The following is a 22,463-nucleotide window of genomic DNA, read 5'->3' on the forward strand; positions in this document are numbered from 1 at the left end:
CTTTCATTTTTGTGTGAACTACCCCAAAAAAGTATTCAAAGTTTCAACAGACAGACACACGCAGCTATAATACAATAAAATAAATAATGGATATCTCACAAATTTTAAAAACTTTTTATTGCTTACATGCAGGAGTGCCATAAAATTTGAAGACTACAGTTTTGAACATTACAGAAGATAAAAAATTATCCTTTGTACTTTGTTTCACCTTTCTCTGTACAGTATAGGGATAAATAGCTCAAACGGAGAAGTGAACAGGGATATCTAAATAGGAACAAAGTCTAGAACAGCTCCTGTCTCTTCCCTCTCCGTGTTTGAGAACATGCATCAACACAGTGAAGTGCAGTTTACTGGATAGTTAACGGACGCGCGCGCACTGACATACACACTGACAAAAGAGCTCCTTCGTGCAAAGAGGCACAGATGAAACCGATACATCTGCATGGTTTTTATACCTGTTAAAGACTGACTGGTTGATATACATTAGAATGTGGTCTTGTACCATCTTTAACAAAAGAAATGCCAAAGAAGTTTCCTGCAGCACTGCTTTGGTTTGCCTTTAGGTTAGTGGATACATTGGACCCTAGAAGCCTGTGGGTAAAAACTAATAAAATGCATAGTGACATCCCTCACCAAGTCTTTTTATTCTTAACCCCCTTTTCAGAAAGTGTGCTTGTAATTTTCAGTGCTCTGGGATAAAAACAACGTTTATCTTAAAGTGAACATCATGTAAACCACAAGAAGAACAGAGTCTCGTCTCCACTTCCTCTGAAAATGCACAGTGGTAAAATCAGTCAGCTTGAACATCTCTGTTTAAAGGCAAGTCACTCCATTATAACAGCAACTGCGTGTGGTCCAGCCTGCTTCAAAATGTAATAAAAGAGCACCCAAAATCAAAGACTCAAGGGAGTTTTATGACCTAATAAAAGGAACAATACATATCCAAGCTCTCTCTCAAACATGTCAGAAGTTGTAAATCCCACCATCCCACCACAATGTGGATAATATGCATGCACCTTATTGCAAGACTGTCTTAAAAACAGTTATTGCAAAACTGAAATCTGACTTTCGGGAAGTGTATACATTTCCTTGACGGTGGCTTTAGTTTGGCACATAGAATACAAGAGGACAAGATCTCTTGACTTGATGTAATTTGAACAAAGTGAGGTGTGTATTCACCTTGTGATCTCTTGGGAGTTTGGATCTTGGATGATGCCACCAGAAACAGTCAGCAGACAAGGGCAAGGTTAATTGTAAAAGCTCAAAAAGCATTAATGTGGATATTCATAAGCCACCTTGTATTTGCCAAATGATTTGAAATGATCCACAAAGATCAAATAATCTAATCGCTTAATTATTGTACATCCCAAAAATCCCTGAAGCCTTGGAGATACGTTCAGTGTCTATTTGTGTAAACGTTTTAGTGAGTTTTCCAGCATTTTCTTAATTATCTTTACAAAACCGACAAATCAACATTTAGAAATAGTGCAAAATATTTGAGGGGAGTTTCACACTGATAGTTCAGCCCTTTTTTACAGTTTCTCTGACCATTGACAAAAACTGACCAAAGAAGTACCGTTAAACATTCAGCTGACAATTCATTTTAACTTGAAAGACAAAGGAGTGTGCTTATTGAAACAAAATAATCAGGCTATTTTGCGTTTTTAAGCAAAGGAGAACAAGAACCAAGCAAACATCTAGGAGCATTCAAAGTTCAATCAAACAAAGGCGAAGACATGCAAACTGATATGGATTATACAAGGAAAGAATTCCATTAGAGGGAAGATTCCTTTGAAAGTCTGGCACTTTCTCCTGCTGAATAAATAGTTACATTCCCAAAAAAAGTCCCCCACGTTTCCCCTGGTGTTTCACCCCCACCCCCAAAATCATGCTTGTTCCTAAGTGTTCCTCTGAAAAAGCAAATATTACAATAAAGACCTTGGAAAGGTGTTTGGGTGTGCCGTAACTTCTGACCGGAAGGGGGGAAAATAAATCAAAACATTTATATCAACAATATGACAAAAAGAAATGTAATGGAAAAATTAAACGGTTGTCCAGTTGTCTTATTTCTTCTGTTTTTTGAAGATCTTGAAGGTGTGTTTCTTCCGACTGGCAGCAGAGTCAGTGTCTTCACCTGTAGAGCCGCTGTCCTCTTCTGGGGGGCTCTTTTTCGAGGAGATCTGGGGTATGCGGTTTCCAGGCTTCACCTCCGTCAGTCCAGTGGGGGACGGCGTGTCGGGTTCAGTGGAGTTTGGGCTTAAGGAGCGTGAGGATTCCGACATAGACATCACCGCCTGAGAGCTAAGGATCTCACTCATACTGGCAGATTTCTCAATGCCATACACCTTCTTCATTAATATGGGACTATCAGAGCCTCCGTCGAGAGATACACCCCCATCATGAATTCTGTTGCCTCCATTGTGGGTATGAGAGTGGGCTCCCTCTTCAAAGCGCGAGTGGGGGCCATAGATGAGTGAAGTGGGCTTCACAGGGAAGTTTTTGGAACTGTAGGACAAGCGTAGCTGTTCGCCAGTCTGGGAAATACACAAAGAGGAATCGGAGTCGGAGCGATTCAAGTCCCTGTGAAGGAAACGATGAAATTAGCATTGGGGAAAGTGAGATATCAGACCAGTCCAAAATTTGTGAGTTGTAAACCCCTCAGAGAGTTAAGCATGCAAACAAGTCAACATTTTCAAGCTCAAAAGTTGTCCAAACTGAAGCACAACATGCCAAGACTCAACTACCCTGAGCTAAAGAAGAGCAAGCTACACACAGAACAGGGGTGTCCAGAGTTTAGCTGCAACTCCAAGTAATCCCATCTTAACCAGCCAATTATGGCCTTCCAGAGAACTAGAAATTTCCAGCAAGATGTGTTGGTGCAGGCTGGAGCTAAACTCTGCAGGAAGGTTGTCCTCCAGGAACAAGATTGGACACCACTGATATAGAGATACCCAACATCAAGGGTGTCCAAGTCTGCTCCAGGAGGGCTAGGGTACTGAAGAGTTAAGCACCAACCCCAAATCAGCTGAACCAGATAATCAAGGTTTTTAGGATTAGTAGAAACATCCAGGCAGGTGTGTTGTGGCACGTTGGACTTAAACCAACTCCTAGAGGACCGGTGTCCAGCAGACTTAAGTTCCAAACCTAACCCAAAACAAGCTTATTGCAGTCAGTGTTCAGATTTACTCACAATTTACAGACAATTGTGTTTAATTAGGGTTGGAACTAAAGTCTGCAGGACACCGGCCTTCCAAGACTGGAGTTAAAGAGACCAGGGCATGCATGTGTGAGAATGGTTCAAAATAAGGTGCAAATAGTGTAAGAATAGATTAAGCAACCAGGTCGAAAGTCACAGGAAGTAGCAGAGCCAAGTTCATTTCAGTATCATGAACTGTAGTGAGTATAGCCCATTACAGCAACAAACCCCCACGAGAAGTGATTCACCACAAAATGTAAAGTGTGAGGTAAAAGATTTCTGTTAAGTGATTTGGAAGTAGTCCCAGGATCATGCCATGTGAAAAGCACAAAACAAGCACAACAGAATGAAGCAATACTCATAGCTGGCGCAACGATGTGGGCGCTCTGGGCTGTCATCATATGGGAGATCTGGGATGGTGTCCATGGGCTGGAAATATGAAGAGTGATAGTGGGATGCATGAGGGGCATTGGCGACGGAAGAGGAGTGGGGACCGTGGGATGAGGCGGCGGAGTAGATAGAGGGATGAGACATGGCTGAGGAAAGCGGAGGCAGTCCCAGAGAGTCAAACTGCCCGAAAGGTTGGCTGTGTGCCTGGCGTAGCACTGTCCTAGGTCTGGACAAGTATGAGCTACCCTCCCCTTCCTGCCCACAAAGTGCAAGACAACTCTCTACCAACCTCTGCGAACCCAGGGCCAGCTGCGGGTCAATGTGGCGTTGCCGGAGTGACATCATACTGGGAGCTGTAGGGGCACATAACAATAAGGTCACTCAGAGAAACGATTCAGAGCATGCAGACATTGAAATAACGCGTGATGGGTGGCAGGCTGAAGAAGGTGAAGCAAGAAACTTTGTGCCAAGAAGGGAAAAATTGTGCGTACAGGTTCAATGGCTTTTCTCAGAAATAGACACAAAGGGAAGTTGTGGACAAGCTTGGACACTAACCAACCATTCATTAATTTCTTCATGTTGCATTTCCTGTTTCTGTTGAAAATTGAGGTGATGAATGCCTAATGTTACGGTAAGATCCAAATGCTTCTGTATTAGCTACACTGAGGCATTTATTAAACTTTGCAAAAAAAAAACTGTCCAATAACAATGTATGTTTTTTGAAAATTAATGATCCATTTTACTTCCATAACACATTTCAGAACAAAACAGAATATTCCGTGAGAAAATGTATCATAGAATATTGTATTATTCATCTGGATTTGATTGGATTGTGAAAAATTAAAGGACTTGAAATCACATCAGAGGCGGATACTACATTTTGATGAAACATTAAAAAGATTACTTTTAAACTTCTAAAATAATGTTAACTAATGAACTGTTCATGATAAGACAAGGAATATATGTATTATGGAAGTAAAAATGGGTCTTTTATTTCATATTGACTCCATTAGGTTTCATAAATCAAAGCAGTATCATGTAAGAATCTACTAATTTTTCTTTGTGATTTGATAGCTGATTTTTTTTAGCCTATTTTGTTCTCTAAACTATTTCAAAGTAAGCCATTTCACAGCTGTGGACAAGAACAAGATTGAGGTGTAGACGGGGAAAGTTTCCCTATTCTCTGGGGTAATGGGCAGAATACCGCTTTAAGAGAGGGGTTCAGGAAAACAAGAGGAAGTGAGAGTAGTGGTTGGGGTAAAGGGCATGGTAGTTTAGCCCACCAGAGTACTTCCAAAACGATTGGCAATCCGAATTCAAAGACCAGAGATCACTTGCTCGACGGCCCATTTGCCGCGCTGCATCTGGAGGGGGTAAGGGGCAAGGGTAGGGTACGACTGTTAATAATTTTACTACCAACATACTGCTACAGAACAGATATCCACAAATTTTTTTTCTGGCAAAGCTTTTGCTCAATGAAATAAAGCACTTTGAGGATTTAGAAGGATGTAAACCCTTGATCAAATAGTCTTTCCAACTTGGAGTTCTTGATAGCTACGAAAATAATTTTACAACAATTCAGACATTGTGGAAAGAGTGATCAGCAATGCAATCAAATACACTTTACCCAATAAACACCAATTTTATTTCATGCTTTGCACCCGGGAAGACAATTATTTTTGGGCTTCTTTGAGCTTCCTTAACATTATTTCATAAACTCAGATGGAGCATTACAATTACAACAATCAACCTCCGACTTCCACTGGACCGATAATATTAACTCACACATTTCTTCTGGCAAAAACCGTAACCCTCCATCAAATTTAATGCAATAAACTGAAGAAGAAAAAAAAAAGATCTGTAAAAAGAGTGCATAACTGCCATTTCAAAAACATATGACACCAATGTGTAGTGAAGATTTTTACTCCCCTCTGTGTAATACAGACCATTAGATGAGGGGGGGAAACACTCCAACTAAAATAGTAAATAAGAATTGCCCAAACACACTCAGTGCATACAACCGTTTCTGACAGATAGTGTCTTTATAGACAAACTAAATGGATCAAAACGAGGGATTTTTGGATTTGCTCAAAAGGTCACAAGGTCTTTGCTGGCCTTTGACTGACCGTGGCTTATCCCTATCACTGTCCGGCAAGCCCTTACATTGCAGTGTTCCTGGTGCCACTATGTCCTCGTCCATGTCATCCATGTCGTCGGACAAAAAGTGCTGGGGTGTGCTGCGGCCGCCCATGAAGCTGGGGTCCAAGTTGAGGGCGGAGGCCAGAGAGGGCAGGCCTGGGTTATTTACCAGCGTGAAGCCTGTTAAAATCTCAATCTGCTGCCAGCGATGGAGTCTCTCTCTCAGAGCTGCGGTTACCTCACCCAGAGCTTGCCTGGACAGAAAAAGATAAAAAATTAAAAGACATAAGTGTTAGGGTTATTATTCCAATTATTATTATTGTTTTTTTTGTTTTTGTTTTAATTAGGCATTCACCAAGAGAAATGTTTGTGACTTACTTGGCTGCAAGTATTTTGTGATCGACATCATCCAGTGAAGAACTGTGTGCAACATGGAACGTCCCGAATAAAGTATTTCTCTTCTTCTTAATCTTTTCGGCCTAAGAAACCATGTCACATTTTTAAAGAAAACTATAATATTATACTTCTATTATTGTATACTTTATAATAATGTAATATATAATATAATTTATGTTACATTTTAAATCCAACAATTGATCTATCACAAATCTAACAAAGAACTTCTCACCAAATTTTTTTCAAACCTTACTATATATATATATATATATATATATATATATATATATATATATATATATATATATATACTGCTCACCCCGTCTTTGGCCACCTGCAGCTGTCTCTCTGCGTTCTGTTTCTTGATGTTGTAGTACTGCACCTCCACCTCATGAGTGAGCTGCAGCCATTTCTGCAGGGCTCCAGGAGGAGACCAGCTGCTGCGAGACTCCAGCTCCTTCTCAGCTTTCTTCAGGGCCATACGCACCTGCAGGGGGCGCCAGAGACAGTTCAGAGGAAAAAGCAGATACAAAGCAAATCTCATAAGGATGGAAGCACTTTTTAATCAGACAATTAAAGAAAGTGCTTTGATATAGAGATATATATATATATATATATATATATATATATATATATATATATATATATATATATATATATATATATATATAAAGATACAATCACAAAACAAATAGGAACTTGCCATATAATACTGTCCACATAGCAGTGCTGTTTTAGGATCAATACTATACTATTATAGTTTTTATTAATATTTTGAATGTTTTTGTTATATTTTGTGTTTTCATTATAATTTCACTTAATTGTTTTGTAATTTTGTTGTGCATTTTTGTCATTTGTATTAAATTAAATGTCTAAATAGTTTTTATTAATTTATTTCAGTTTTAATTGTAGTTATTTTAGTACTTAGAGTTAAACTAAACAAAAATGAGAAATGTTTTCTTTGGCACCTAGCTGAAATAAAATTATTTATATTTTATTTTATTACACATACAGTGATGTGAATAAGTTAGGACACCCATGCTAACGTTGCCTAAAAAGAGGGGGAACAAAATCATCTTTTGGAAATTGATCTTAATGCCTTAATTAAAAAAAATGAGGAAAAATCCAACCTTTAAGGACACCAATTTTCTTTGTGAATGAATAATGTATCGTAAATAAATAAATGTTCTTCCTTAAAATACAGGGTGCATACGCCAGGACACCCCTATGTTAAATTCCCATAGAGTCAGGCAGATTTTTATTTTTAAATGCCAGTTATTGTTAAAATAGACAATTAAAATAGACCCACATCTTCACATTCCCCTCACCATACCTAGAGATTGGCATGGTTTTATTTCAGTTAGCCTAATAGCTGGTTTGATTTGTATTGAGAGATGATCTTATGGAAAGTGCCCCATGCCAATCTCTAGGTATGGTGAAGGGAATGTGATGATGTGGGGCTTTTTTAATTCCAAAGGCCAAGGGAACTTTATCAGAATGCATATTATCCTGGATCCATGAAATAACTGGCCTTTAAAAATAAAAATCTGCCTGACTCTATGGGAATTTAACATAGGGGTGTCAAGACTTATGCACCCTGTATTTTAAGGAAGAACATTTATTTATGTATGATACATTATTCATACACAAAGAAAATTGGTGTCCTTAAAGGTTGGATTTTTCCTCATTTTTATAATTAAGGCATTAAGATCAATTTCCAAAAGATGATTTTTTATTCCTCTTTTTAGGCAACTTTAGCATGGGTGTCCTAACTTATTCACATCACTGTATAACCCTATGACATCTATAAACACTAGAAAATAACAACCCAAATGCTTTGGGACTGAAATTGCAAGATAGCATTTAACCTTTCAACCTCTTCTATTTATCCCCTAATTTGCATGTGTGATTATGACAATTAGCTAATTTACATGACTCATGAATGACTAATTTGGCAAGACAATAAACAGCATAAATTACACTGCCTGAAACATTTTGTTGCGACAAGATGCTAATTATTTAGCCACAAATAAGCTTAACAACCTAACCTAACCTTACTAAGATAAACACAATTAATCAACACCTCCATTAGTGGTAAATAAACCGATCTCATCCAGCAAGGGTCTTGGGGAGTGGGCTGATGGGTCGGAGAGCCATCTTTTCTTATTCGAACAGCACTAATGAGCAACAAACCCACAGAGATTTGTGCCGCCCTCTGACCCAGAATACCCACTTAGCGCCTGTGTTTTAATAGGCCAACATAGGCCTATGCAAAAAACAATTAATCCAATTCAGGTCTATTTTTTTCTCCAGAGATCCCACTTGTGGATTCTGCACACATTATATATAAAAAAAAAAACAACAACCTGTAAACAAATATGGTAACACCACTTGTAATAAACCCACGTTGCTGTCGTTGACACATTGGAGCTTGTTACAATTCTCTGATCAGGTTCTGCAAAGATTTTTCTCCTTTCAAATCTGAAGTGTTAAACTGTGCCTTATGCAACAGCACTGCGGTACACAGCTCTGGACACTGCGCTGGGAATATACTCAAAGGTATCAATAACATGATTTGCCTGTACTGATGAAGTTTGATACAGTCAATACTCATTCTCAATACTGGTAGGAAACATCTGAGGTGCCCTTGAGCAAGGCACCTAACCCCCAAGTGTTAGGTGTTCTCTACTCACTGCTGCTGATGTGTGTGCACCAACTTGGATGTGTTAAATGCAGAGGACAAATTCTGAGTATGGGTTACCATACTTGGCCGTCACGTCACATCACTTCAAAGTTTGAGATCATCTTATAACCATTTCCACCCACTTCCTTTCCGTTATTTCATGAAAAATGCCCACTTCATTAGAATCAACACAAGGCAGCATACTGACAGATATAGACAACTAACACCAGTGACATCTAACCACAACCTAACAACATGCATATTTATTTGGGGACTTTTCACCTACGCTAAATTCACACCAATGCGGAATTTTCTATATATATTATACACACACTAGTCATTTTGTTAACATGTATTAATTACTTCAATGAGCTCATTGTTTCTGCCTTAAACAAATCATGCAGTTAGCTAACAATGTATTAATTTAAACAATGTATTAATTTATGTACATTTCTGAAATCCATTGCTTGGACACAATCATCTCTGATAACAGATCACTATAAATGGTAATGTAATAGAGTAGACGCATGCATTTTCTTTAAAGCTGATTTGAAATGATATGTATTGTGAAAAGCGTTATACAAATAAATGAGAATTGAATTTGACCTGCTCCAGCTCCTCCTCTGCGTATTTCTGTCGACTCAGCTCGTTCACGGTTCCCTCTCGGAGCTCCTTCAGTCTCTGCGCCTCCTGTTTGGCAGCACTGATCTCGTCCCTCATCTTCTGCTCCAGGTTTACCTTCTCCACCTCCACTGAACGGTGCTCCTCCTGAGCAATCTGTAGCCTGTGAGGAGATGAATTAAAGAAAAAAATGAGTCACAGAACAGTCACAGTAGAGCATGATGTCAGCTACACCAGGCTAATGGGTTCGAATTCCCAGGGAATGCATTAACTAACTAAATGTGTAGTTTGAATACACTAAGTTGCTTTGGATAAAAGCGTCTGCCAAATGTAAAAATCATATCATAGTAGTCCCAACAAAGGCTTAATCATTAAACTTATGACCAAACAGCTAACGTGACTTCTAGAGTGATTTCTTAATGTTTAAAAAAAAATCTATTTCAGTATATCCGTTACTATTTAAAGCCATGTTTTGGATGTTCTTACGACCTTGATTTTGCTGATCCCTTTGGGAACTTTAGTAAATACACTGCTGTAAATAAACACCAATACATAACTGCTACAAACCAGTGAAACACTGCTAACATAAGAGCTGTGGCCTTGTGCTTATTGTATATGCTCTGATACAGTGCTTATACAAGCAATACACGTTTGAATTTGGGACTCGAATTTTCCCCTTTTCTCTCCTCAACACACACACACGCACACGCACACACACACACACACACAATGTATACACATACACCAGAGCACGCATTCACACAAAGTTCAGTTTTAAACTATTTGACTAACCAAAATTTTTCAGCATTTCAGCATCAGTAATTGGAGCAGATTTAAGCTCTTAGCCAGATCACATGATGTCTCCGTCCTTTTGTGCCAATTAAATTGTCTCCACAGTTCAGCAAACAGATAGTCGAGGAACAGAGATGCAAGGATTAAGATGCTAAAATAAAACATACCTGATGACGGGAAACTAAGACATGCTTGATAAATTCCTGTCAGTCAAATGACACTAAATCATGGCAGAGCTTTAAACCCAGCTGTGCTCTTTTTAGCTTCAGGGTCATGACTGAAGGTTCAGAGGTTCAAAACTCAAAAGCAGTTTTACATGACTGCTTTACAAGTATATATATATAAAAAAAAAAGTGGACTGGACAGAGCTTTATTTGATTAAGGACTGAACCGTATCATATCAATATGGGTTATTAATGGCTGATATCGAACAGGCTACATGTCCAATGGGGTCCAGAAACGGTTTCTGTTTTGTTTTAAATACAGTTAAAGTTAGTGATTTTGAAAAGTTGAAAAAGGGGGATGACGATAATGATGATGATAACAATAATAATACATTTTTACTCAATTCAAAAAAACTTGAATAAAAATAGATCTGGAAACAGAATGTGTATAATTCTGAAACGAACTGATGGGACAATAAATGATACATAAAAAAATAAATATGTATATGAAAATAAAATGTGCATAAATCTGGAGCCAGTGCAAGTTTATCATTTATCATCTTAAAAAGCTCAACTATTGACCGATTAATAGGCCTGGCTTGTACAGTATAATGGTCTACCAAAACGGGTAATTGCAGTTAGTTGATAATTACACTAAAAAAACCAGTCACACACCAGGTCATAACAATACATTTTAAACAGCCCATTAGCAGGATAAAACAACTAAAGATTAAGAAACAACATAATCCTTTATGTTCACCTGGTGCGTACACATTTTCAGCACCTTCAGCCAGAAACTACATTCACAGGAAAGTCTGACTGCAAAATAGAGGTGTCATCATCATCATGATGATGTAACTAGCAAGAAGGGGGAGCGGAAAAATAACTGCAACCAAAGTCTGCTCTAGGCTTTCCTGAGCTACGACAGGATTAAAGATTTTTCCTGGCGAAAGAGTGAGGAAACACAGGGCCACGGCCCCCGATTCAATCAGTCTTGTCTATATAAACACCCAGATCAATCTTCACTTAAAAGGAAGAGGCTTTATCTGTCTGGGGGCTTTGCTTGAAGCATATCAAATGACACCGGTTTAGGGGACACTGGACTGACTCAGAAGACATATGTATCCCTCCAGGAATATGGGTACCAATTTTAAATCAAACTGACTTACATGATTTACAAAAACATACTTGACTCCGGTGACTTACAGAAGCATACATCACACCTACTGTTTGAACTCATGGCAGCTCTGTTTTAAAATCTTATGTTATTGTTAAAAATCAATCTGTCTATGGAGAAAATGAATAGAATATTTTACTTCTTGAACCCTACTGACTAGAAACTAATAGATGCGCTTGTTGAACGGCTCCAGCAGGTTTTGTTGTTATCCAGAAGATGGCAGATAGAAGGATTCGGAGGTCTGACGGAAAGAGAAACAGGTGGATTGGGGGAGAAGTTTTTCATTGAGTGAAGTACTAATGTAAGGTGATCTGAAGTAACAGCTAAGATGGGAAATCTAACACCCCATAACCTGACCTCTGCCATTCACCATCCTACAAAATAAGTAATGGAACCTCAGCCCTACAAGCCAACAACAAATATCCAGCAAGGCTCTTTATGATTGTATAGTCGGAGATCTAAAGTTTGAATTGTTTTTCAATCTTTCATTCACCAGCTACAAACAAAACATTCCGTATGACTCAGCGCCTTCACAATAACAACATTTGTTTGTTTTACTCACACATTCAAACAACACATTTCTTTGTGCTGGTGAAAGTAGATTACAATAGATTAGACTAAGCATGCAATGATTAATTAAACCTTTCTTCCTCTCCTACAAACGTGCGCCTGCAGCCTCAGATAAGCACGGTTACTGTAACTGTCGGGTGCATGAGGAGAACATTTTCGCTCACGTCGGATTTTACGAGGGTAAAAAGCATGTGAGATGTGGCAGAGAACAGGAGATGGTCTCTAAGAATGAAAGTCATGTGTGCTCATCTCAAACACAAAAGGAATTGAAATTAGATTCTCAATACTATTTTTTTTTTTTAATAAAAGCCCGAAAACCAAGTAATAAACGTCAGTTAGTAATTTGTCAGAGAGTGCCAGTCACAGTAAAGACAGCAATGAAGACAGTACTTTTCTATTCAACTTAGTTTACAATTGTTTTTAGCTTTAAATAAGTAAATAATATTTATTATGATTGTTGTTTTTTTATTATTTTTAAGTAAACGTGAAAACCTAATGTGCATAATCTGAGGGTGTTTACACAACTATTTTCGCAGTGATTTCAACCAATTCAAAACTATCATGGCATCTGAAGTGTCTCAGCTGATGGAAATAATCCATTATTTATCAGCATTAATATATTAGGCCGATAAATCATGCATCCCTAGTTGGCGATGTCACTCTGTAAAGAAACAACGCTCCTATAAACTGAACACATAACACATCTGCGCATGATGACACTGTTTTCACAAATTCACGTTTTTGTAGTTTTACACAGAGATAACAGTATTGTTTTCAAAAGTTTGCATTTTCATTTGCATCTAAATGAATGGCCAAAACACATAAAAAGTTTTCCATTTTTAGTTGAAAACGGTGTTGTCTCAAGAGAGACAAACTCCCCCCTGAGACTTGAGTTTTTGGCTTGGGCCATAATATAAAGATCTAAACCTACCAAAGCCATTGCAACTACCCAGAATGACCTGACAACCTCACTTAAACAGTGGCACTATAGCACTATAGCAGTTGGAAAGCAATGGCACTCACACACAAGGTAGTGCGTTTTGGGAAAGCATCACAAATTTTCTTCCCCAATTGTAAACTACTACTTTATAACGTGATTCTAATCAAATTGAATTGTTAACTGCCATGTAGAAAGGGCAGTTTACATTAAGCCTCATTTATGACTCATGTGCATGTGATGTGATAATTTGGCAGCATTCGAGAGGAGTTTTGCCTGTTGGCAAAATGCATCAACACACCTACACATTAAACAGTTGGAAAGCCAGACTCAACTGCCACAGCCTTGATAAGCATTTACAATATGTCTCAAATGGAGAAAAAAGAAAAGAAAATGCCTATACAAACGACCAATGTAACTTCCTTAAAAGGCGAACTGACATTTCATCTCAAAATGTTCCCAAAACAAGCCTACATCAAATAAAATGAACTTTTATGCAACGACAGCCCACAAGGACTTGAGTTCATGTGTGACATAACTGGCTTTTATTTTATTTTTATCCTTGAGTTAAGCTGAGATGATTCAAAGTATCCCGGGGTTAATCACCTCCCTCAGGGGCGACCGGAGCACTGTAGGCCTCTCACCCACCAACCACCAGAGACGTGACCCAGTGACTCGACTGGTTTTGTCAAAACACAACATGCTGGACGTCCTCCACTGTAACAAACACACTCTGCATAGTTTCCACTGCCCTGTCCCCTTCACACACGCGCTCACACTTCATTCACATGTTTAAGGGATACACAGACCCCTCTGGACACATACACTCCTGTGTCATTCTCTTAAAGTGACAGACTATGAGTCTGCATGAGGACTTCAACAGGAAGCTAGCGGAAGACGGTTGGGATTGAGGGATTAGAGCACTATCCGCTTTACCACATTCATAAAGACTCTCAGTATACGCGTAACGGTTAGCAAACACAGCCATCTGACGTCCTCAACACTTGCTGGTAAATATTCACAGATAGCAAAGGGTCATTCTATGGAATGGAAGATGTCTTTCAAACAACAAGTGTTAACTGCATAATGCCTTATCAAAATAAATATGTGTATGTTGGGATATAATAATGTTTAGTTTAATTTGAAATTACAAGTATCACAGGTACTACTTTAATGTTTACCAATGTGCAAAATATAATTTCAACAAATATGCTATTTTCATTTGTTAGTTTACCATACACAACTATAAAATCATCAGAGCTTGGTAACATAACTTCAAGTCTTTCAGAATATAATCAATTAAAATAAATAATTTTATTTTAATAAAAAGTTAATTTGCTAGCAACAAACTTTGCCCTGTTTATAGCCTGGTGTAAAGAAGCATTTTCGCCAGTAAGAGAAAGATATTTAACCACATGTAAATGGTGTCTAAAAGGTTGAGCTTGTCCACTTTTGACCACTTCGAGAGGTAGTTGAAAACTCATTTGACTGGATTGCTTTCGTAGTGGAAACGCTCATGTGGTCGAATGCCTCAAAAGACCGCCTCTTGGCCTACTGACCTAATGCGTAAACATTATGGGAGGCACGCTGGCCAGACCGGATTTAAACTTGGTTGGATGAAGATTTAAGTTTGGTTTGAAGTACCAAGATTTCCTGTTTCTAACATGTACTCACAGCATTCTCTGTGGTCTGGCGGCTATCAAAGTAAACAAAAGTTTTGCGCATGTTCATGCTTTTTCTAGCCATTACTTCCTCTCTTCCTCAAACAGATGTTCTCTCCTGTAGATTATTCCCATGCGACTCCATATCCTGTTCCCTCAGAAGGGAAAGCCTGGTTCTCTAAACACTATAAAAACAGTGACAAATCTATCTGACACCAAATGTCACAGGCACTCAAGTTCAGACAGTGACTGCAAATCATACACAATGCCATCCTCACTTTATGAGCTCCTGTGCACAATACATATTTCAGTATTTTTGTCCACCATAAACAGGAGTACAAGGCTCAGCTGGAGGTCTAGGTTACTTCATATCCTGGTTATTTTAAATATCAAAGTAATTGCACACGTTTCCAAAAGTAAAAAAAAAAAAAGTTTAAGATCATGCAATTTAAAACTGTGGTGGTTATGGCATTAGACATATTGCATCGACCAAGTCGACTGACCAAACAATGCCTTACGCCTGAGCCAAGTGCTTTAAAGCCACCACAGAGTTTCTCACACTTGTTCAAGAATCGAAAAATAAAGAAAGTGCAGAACAGGTTCTCACTTCTGCTGTAGGTCGTGAAGGCTCTGCTCTGCCCGATGGAGGCTCTCAAGGTCTATCATCATCTTCTTCATGTGGTCTTTAGAGTGCCTGTTCTGGATGAAAGCGAACCAGCAACCTCCCATTCCGATGACTATAGACACCACCAGCATGAAGTCCTTCAGATGGTTATGTCTGTTCACTGTGAGAGACAGAAACCAGCAGATACTTCAGTACTTATTCAGCAAACCCAGTGAATAACCCAGGGTTAAGTGTTTTTCATGTTGCCAAGTTAGTGATGCACAACTCTAAAAAGCATGAAAATACAGCACACAAAAAAATTGGTAAAATAGCCTTTGAAAACTAGACAATATTTTTGGAATTGATACTTCTCAGGATTGAATGAGATTTACAAAGGATACATTCAGCAAAAGCCATCACATCGCGAGTGTGTCTATGATGCTTTAAAATGCTACCTACGTAGGCAGTTCAACAGCTTTCAGAACAAAGCTCATGTACGGTTTAAGAGTGTGAATTTGAGCTGTCGGTTGTAGTACTAGATGTTAATCTGCATTCTGCACCAGAGGAACCTTTTCATAGTTCCTAGAACTATTAGTGGAAGTACCTGTTTTTTGGCGTGATCGCACTGCAGGAACTAGGAACAATATTAGTTCTAGGAATTCCTTTTGGAGGAACTAATTTAGCTCCTACTTCAGAGTAGGGTCTAAACCAGCACTATAGGAACCACCAGTGACGTTAGTGGCTGGCCGAATGCATGCGAAACGCTAGCAACCGCAATAAAAAAAAAAAGCTGTGTAAACAGATTATAGCATATATATTTACTCCAGAAATGAACTCGAACATGGAAAAACCGTGATAGATGGGCCTCTTAACCTTTACTCTGAGGAGAAAATCCAACGCAACTTTGAGGGGACCAAGACAAACATGATTATGTATTTCTGCTCAGCTAGCAACACTGGACATCAACCACACGGCATACGCTAATACCTTTTCAAATACTGTCTACTTTCTATGTATAACAGTTCTATCTATTAACGTATTAGACAGGACAGTTAGACAGATCGTAAACTAATGAACACGCAGAATGCGAGAATGGCTCAGGCTCTGGCTGGGATTTCAGCGCCGTCAAAATAAAAGTCACAATAAGCGCGGCTTATGTCACTTCAGAGTTCCTACTGGCGGTGCGAATTCAACCAGGAAAACATTTGTAGGGGTACCATTAGTTCTCTGGGAACCCCCTGGTAGCTAGAACAGCTCATTTCAGTTTAAAAAAAAAGTCATGCACAATTGTCACAGAGCCAAAATTTCAGCAGCAGGGCTGGGACAACGTGTCGACGTCATCGATTACGCAAAAAATACTTTGGCGCAAAATATGCGCCTCGATTCGCCAGACCCAAAACAAAGATCGTTATGGATCGAGGTTGTTTCTGAACTTCATTTTATACGTGCAATTCACTCGAGCTCTAAGCGTGTGGCGAGACTGCTGCAAGTATGCGCTTATAGCTATTAATGTGAAAAATACATAGAGGACACTGACAACGCGCTGACAGACAGGACCAAGAAGGTGACATTTAATAAAGTATCAGCTTTCAAATTTGGTCAAAGAAAATTAAACCATAAATAGGCCTACTATTTTGTGGCTCTTTAATGTGTCGTGACAGATTGCTCTTTTTTTCAGTAAACTAGGCCTATGTGTTTTCAAGGCTTCAAGGTTTTATTGAATGCTACCTCTGACTAAGAATGCATCACTTTGCACTTGTATAGTCTTTTATTTTGGAATTTTAAGAGCAATAAACAAATATTGCAATGTTAAGGAATTCATGTTTTTTTTTCATTCAGATATGTAAATCAACATGTAAAAATTGCTATTAGTCAATTAATGGGGAGATAATCGAATCGAAAAATGAATTGTTAGATTAATCGATGCATCGAAAAAATAATCGCTAGATTAATCGTTTAAAAAATATTCGTTTATTCCAGCCCTATTCAGCAGACATGATTGTGATTATCTACAATGCTCAACGTTTATAAAAACATGCTGTAAATAGAACCGCTCAAACAAACATGAACGAGAGCGTTTTGAAAGCAGCGGCTATCAAATATACCCGGTACTCCATACTACTGGTACAGAAATCAGTCATTTCACAACCCTAACTGAAGGGTTGCATTGGCTTCTGCGGTCACAGTCCAGCAATACTTACCACTGCTGTGCCATTGTGTAAGACAGTTAACCTAACAACCGCCCCGTCCTGACCCTGGCTAACTCAACTTCTTACTGCATCTGTACAAAACCAAGATTAAATATAATTAAGTCTTAGTTGAGGAAAATAACACTCTTAACTCCTCACCCTCTAGGGAGCATGACAAAAAGTTGGTCTGCATTGCACAGCTTTGAGAACGAAAAGCCACATCTTGGTTAAACCTGCAACACCAACATGCGAACCACTAGCCAAATGTCTAGAACGAGCACTAACAGCTGCACAATGGCTTTAACATTAAATACAAATCTCAAAAGCAGAAGGCTTTGATGGAACACTCGTGAGACAGATTATTCAAATGTTGTTGTTAACCACTGAAGCGTAGGCTTTTTTTAACCTGTCAACTGTGACAGCGATTTAACAAAAACCGAGTTGTGTTTCTGATGGAGGTATTGTCCCGAGGTACCAGGGCAGCTGAATCTGTGTCAGTAGATCGGCAGGGTGGTGTTGGGCTGTCACATGCAGCATGCAACCTCTCCCTGGTTTCCTGGAGCCAGACCTCTTCAGAGTCAACTTAAACAATGAGACCTGCCACATACAGACACTCTTCAGTATCGAGTCTGTCTCTGACTCCCCGTTAGGACCTCTGAGAAGATGGCCTCAATAATGGCTGACAGCAGAACATTTTCTAATAGGAGCCAGAGTATGGAGCGTCATATCCAAATGCCAACAGACATTAAGGCCGCTGGGTGTAAAGTAGGGCTGAACGATTAACTGCATTTGCGATAATATTGCGATATGATGAAATGCGATTTTGTAACCGCAAAAGCTGCGATTACACTGGTCACGTGGTAAGCGAGAGAAAAGCAGTCTGCAGATCAAGCATCAACTTGGCACGCTACGCATAGGTCTGGCATGCAGGAAAGAACAGTTTATTTTTTATGTATGTGATATTGTGTTATTTAGTCTCTCTCCAACAATTCTGGATCGATTCAGAGAATTTCAGAATTGAGTCTGAGCTTAGTTTTTAAACACGGATGTGTGATGACGCTTCGCGTGCTTTAGAAACAACCGCATTCTGCTTGCTTCTAATTTCTCTCTCACCCACACACACACGACACCGCTCGAACCTTCCGAAAAATAAGCATTCATAAAGTTCGGGGTTTAAGCGAATTACAAGGCCAGTCGCGGGCTTCATTACACAGGTTTTGCCGCTTTGATGTAACTCTTGAAGTCTTGGCCGCCGGAATTTTCCTTACAAATGCTCCACAAAGGCATTATTTATGTCTTTTGGAATGCAGTTGGCTTATATATTAAAAATATGAAAATCACTGAGAAAGCTGCTTTCATTTTAAAACACTTACGCGCGCCTTGTGAAGAGCGCTCGTGCATGTGGCTGTGAGCGACTCATTGATTAAATGTACTTGCATCTCAAAATGCTTTTGACGCGAAATTAATGTAAACACGTTCAGTTATATCTTAAACCAACAGGACAAACCACATTTACAATTTCAAAAGAGATATGTGCATTAGTGTGAATGCAGCTTATCGTATAGGGGGGAAATCACTCCAGCTCTTGAATGGAAAATGTTCAGACAGCCTACTTTTAAATACTGAAATCACTCTTTGTTTATTGCTTGTAATGTTTTTCTTTGTTCCTCTTTATTTACTAGCTTGTATATTTTGAAGCTATATTAGTTTGTAGCCCATTTAAAATTCTTAACATGTAATTGGTTTAATTAAATATGTTATATATACAGTATATATATATATATATATATATATATACACACACACACACACACACACACACACACACACACACACACACACACACATATATATACAGGTCCTTCTCAAAAAATTAGCATATTGTGATAAAGTTCATTATTTTCCATAATGTAATGATAAAAATTAAACTTTCATATATTTTAGATTCATTGCACACCAACTGAAATATTTCAGGTGTTTTATTGTTTTAATACTGATGATTTTGGCATACAGCTCATGAAAACCCAAAATTCCTGTCTCAAAAAATTAGCATATTTCATCCGACCAATAAAAGAAGTGTTTTTAATACAAAAAAAAAAGTCAGCCTTCAAATAATTATATTCAGTTATGCACTCAATACTTGGTCGGGAATCCTTTTGCAGTAATGACTGCTTCAATGCGGCGTGGCATGGAGGCAATCAGCCTGTGGCACTGCTGAGGTGTTATGGAGCCCCAGGATGCTTCGATAGCCGCCTTAAGCTCATCCAGAGTGTTGGGTCTTGCGTCTCTCAACTTTCTCCTCACAATATCCCACAGATTCTCTATGGGGTTCAGGTCAGGAGAGTTGGCAGGCCAATTGAGCACAGTACTACCATTGTCAGACAACCATTTACCAGTGGTTTTGGCACTGTGAGCAGGTGCCAGGTCGTGCTGAAAAATGAAATCTTCATCTCCATAAAGCTTTTCAGCAGATGGAAGCATGAAGTGCTCCAAAATCTCCTGATAGCTAGCTGCATTGGCCCTGCCCTTGATAAAACACAGTGGACCAACACCAGCAGCTGACATGGCACCCCAGACCATCACTGACTGTGGGTACTTGACACTGGACTTCAGGCATTTTGGCATTTCCTTCTCCCCAGTCTTCCTCCAGACTCTGGCACCTTGATTTCCGAATGACATGCAAAACTGAGCAACAGTCCAGTGCTGTTTCTCTGTAGCCCAGGTCAGGCGCTTCTGCCGCTGTTTCTGGTTCAAAAGTGGCTTGACCTGGGGAATGCGGCACCTGTAGCCCATTTCCTGCACACGCCTGTGCACGGTGGCTCTGGATGTTTCTACTCCAGACTCAGTCCACTGCTTCCGCAGGTCCCCCAAGGTCTGGAATCGGTCCTTCTCCACAATCTTCCTCAGGGTCCGGTCACCTCTTCTCCTTGTGCAGCGTTTTTTGCCACACTTTTTCCTTCCCACAGACTTCCCACTGAGGTGCCTTGATACAGCACTCTGGGAACAGCCTATTTGTTCAGAAATTTCTTTCTGTGTCTTACCCTCTTGCTTGAGGGTGTCAATGATGGCCTTCTGGACAGCAGTCAGGTCGGCAGTCTTACCCATGATTGCGGTTTTGAGTAATGAAACAGGCTGGGAGTTTTTAAAAGCCTCAGGAATCTTTTGCAGGTGTTTAGAGTTAATTAGTTGATTCAGATGATTGGGTTAATAGCTCGTTTAGAGACCCTTTTCATGAAATGCTAATTTTTTGAGACAGGAAATTTGGGTTTTCATGAGCTGTATGCCAAAATCATCAGTATTAAAACAATAAAAGACCTGAAATATTTCAGTTGGTGTGCAATGAATTAAAATATATGAAAGTTTAATTTTTATCATTACATTATGGAAAATAATGAACTTTATCACAATATGCTAATTTTTTGAGAAGGACCTGTATATATATTTTTTTTAAAGTATGTATTTACACATGTAATTAAATACATATATTAAGTGTTATTAAGATTAATTAATAAGAAAAAAATTAGATCGGATCATGAGCTGCCTAAAGATTCCCATCCCTACTGTACAATGATTTATTGTTTGTCCTTGTCGACTAATACAGATGGTAAAGAATTTAAAGTAAATTAAATCATTATTATTAAATTATTATTATTAAATCGCAATCGCAATATTTGTTAAAAAAAAATCGCAATTAGATTATTTTCCATAATCGTTCAGCCCTAGTGTAAAGTCATTTTGTAGCATTTTAGTTTTTAGTGCAGGCTCTTACACCGAAAACTTGAAGTTTTCCATCCTCGGACAAATAGAGAGACAGACGTCTTAAATAGATTAATTAAATTAATAAAATAAAATAAAACCTTGGTGTTTTAATTTCATCAATTTAATTTATGCATTTAAAAAAACTCATTAATGAAAACGCACTACAATTCAAAAGTCGTGTTTTTTAAAAGAAATCTCTTATGTTCATCAAGGCTGGATTTATTTGACAATTAAAATGTTTACTATTTATAATAACTAATAACCATTTTCTGTTTTAATATATTTTAAAATGTAATTTATTCCTGTGATGACAAAGCTGAATTTTCAGCACCATTACTCCAGTCTTCAGTCACATGATACTTTACTGTTACTTATGATCAATTTAATGAATTCTTGCTGAAAAAAATAAAATAAAAAACTGATTGATAGTGTACATAAACCAACAGTAAAAAAAATAATGAGAAAAAAAAAAAAACTTCAAACTGCACATTTCTTTTAAACATTCCTGAGACATTTTTGCTAGGGATGCAACCAATTTTAAACTTTTGAGTATAGTCTGCATTGTATACAACAAACTAGAAGTCTGCATAGTCTACAACAAAATAGAAGTCTGCATAGTCTGCATAGCCTGCATAGTCTACAACAAACTAAAAGTTCAAAAGGGCAAGCTTTTTTCTATAAAAAGAAAAAAACATTTACATAACATACAAACAGAACACCGCACAGTTCACAACATCTCTGACAGGTCGACCCAGCTTTTTTCGTCCAATTCATAATAAATATAAACAATGCCAATAAAAGAAGGAAAGCCATGTCACAAGGCTAATACAAACAAGCTCTTTGGACAGATTTGGAACAGCATTCTGAACGAGGCATTTAGTGCAGCGCAATATCACGTCCATAATGTCAAACACCCTCATTCTAGTGCAAAAACAACTTCTACGACCGTTCTCTCTCATAACAAAAGGCATGTGAAGCACACTGTTATGTCAGCCCCGGTGTATTCTGGGATGTAAATCAAATCACAGCGTTACAGTACGAGCTGAGGCATGCAACACAGGTTGATGAATCACAGACTGAACCAGTTTCCAGGTCAAGGCAAATTTTTCAGATAACGCTGCCAGGACTGCAACAGATTGTCTGAGAATGTGTTCCTGGGGAAATATATTTGTGCAAATACAAAAG

The 22,463-nt window shown here is 38.6% G+C and overlaps 1 protein-coding gene across 6 annotated transcripts in view; it reads right to left on the reverse strand.

Moving 5' to 3' along the window:
• Window positions 1–98: 98 nt before the first annotated feature.
• The window catches only part of stim1a (stromal interaction molecule 1a), a 58,358-nt gene continuing 35,993 nt past the window's right edge, over window positions 99–22,463 (reverse strand). For 3 of the 6 annotated variants that reach the window (XM_077207794.1, XM_077207791.1, XM_077207792.1), the window contains 8 exons: window positions 15,334–15,511; window positions 9,411–9,588; window positions 6,441–6,608; window positions 6,104–6,204; window positions 5,750–5,979; window positions 4,870–4,950; window positions 3,555–3,939; window positions 99–2,580 (listed from right to left, as the gene is read on the reverse strand). In XM_077207794.1, coding sequence (XP_077063909.1) covers window positions 2,064–2,580; window positions 3,555–3,939; window positions 4,870–4,950; window positions 5,750–5,979; window positions 6,104–6,204; window positions 6,441–6,608; window positions 9,411–9,588; window positions 15,334–15,511 — 1,838 coding nt within the window. In that variant the 3' untranslated portion in view covers window positions 99–2,063. The remainder of the gene's footprint in view (window positions 2,581–3,554; window positions 3,940–4,869; window positions 4,951–5,749; window positions 5,980–6,103; window positions 6,205–6,440; window positions 6,609–9,410; window positions 9,589–15,333; window positions 15,512–22,463) is intronic. The other 3 variants (XM_077207795.1, XM_077207793.1, XM_077207796.1) reach the window with 3 other exon arrangements.

This window comes from Siphateles boraxobius, unplaced genomic scaffold (genome assembly GCF_051911475.1).
Source record: "Siphateles boraxobius isolate OS27281-9 unplaced genomic scaffold, OSU_SipBor_1 6, whole genome shotgun sequence".
Classification (NCBI taxonomy): domain Eukaryota; kingdom Metazoa; phylum Chordata; class Actinopteri; order Cypriniformes; family Leuciscidae; genus Siphateles; species Siphateles boraxobius.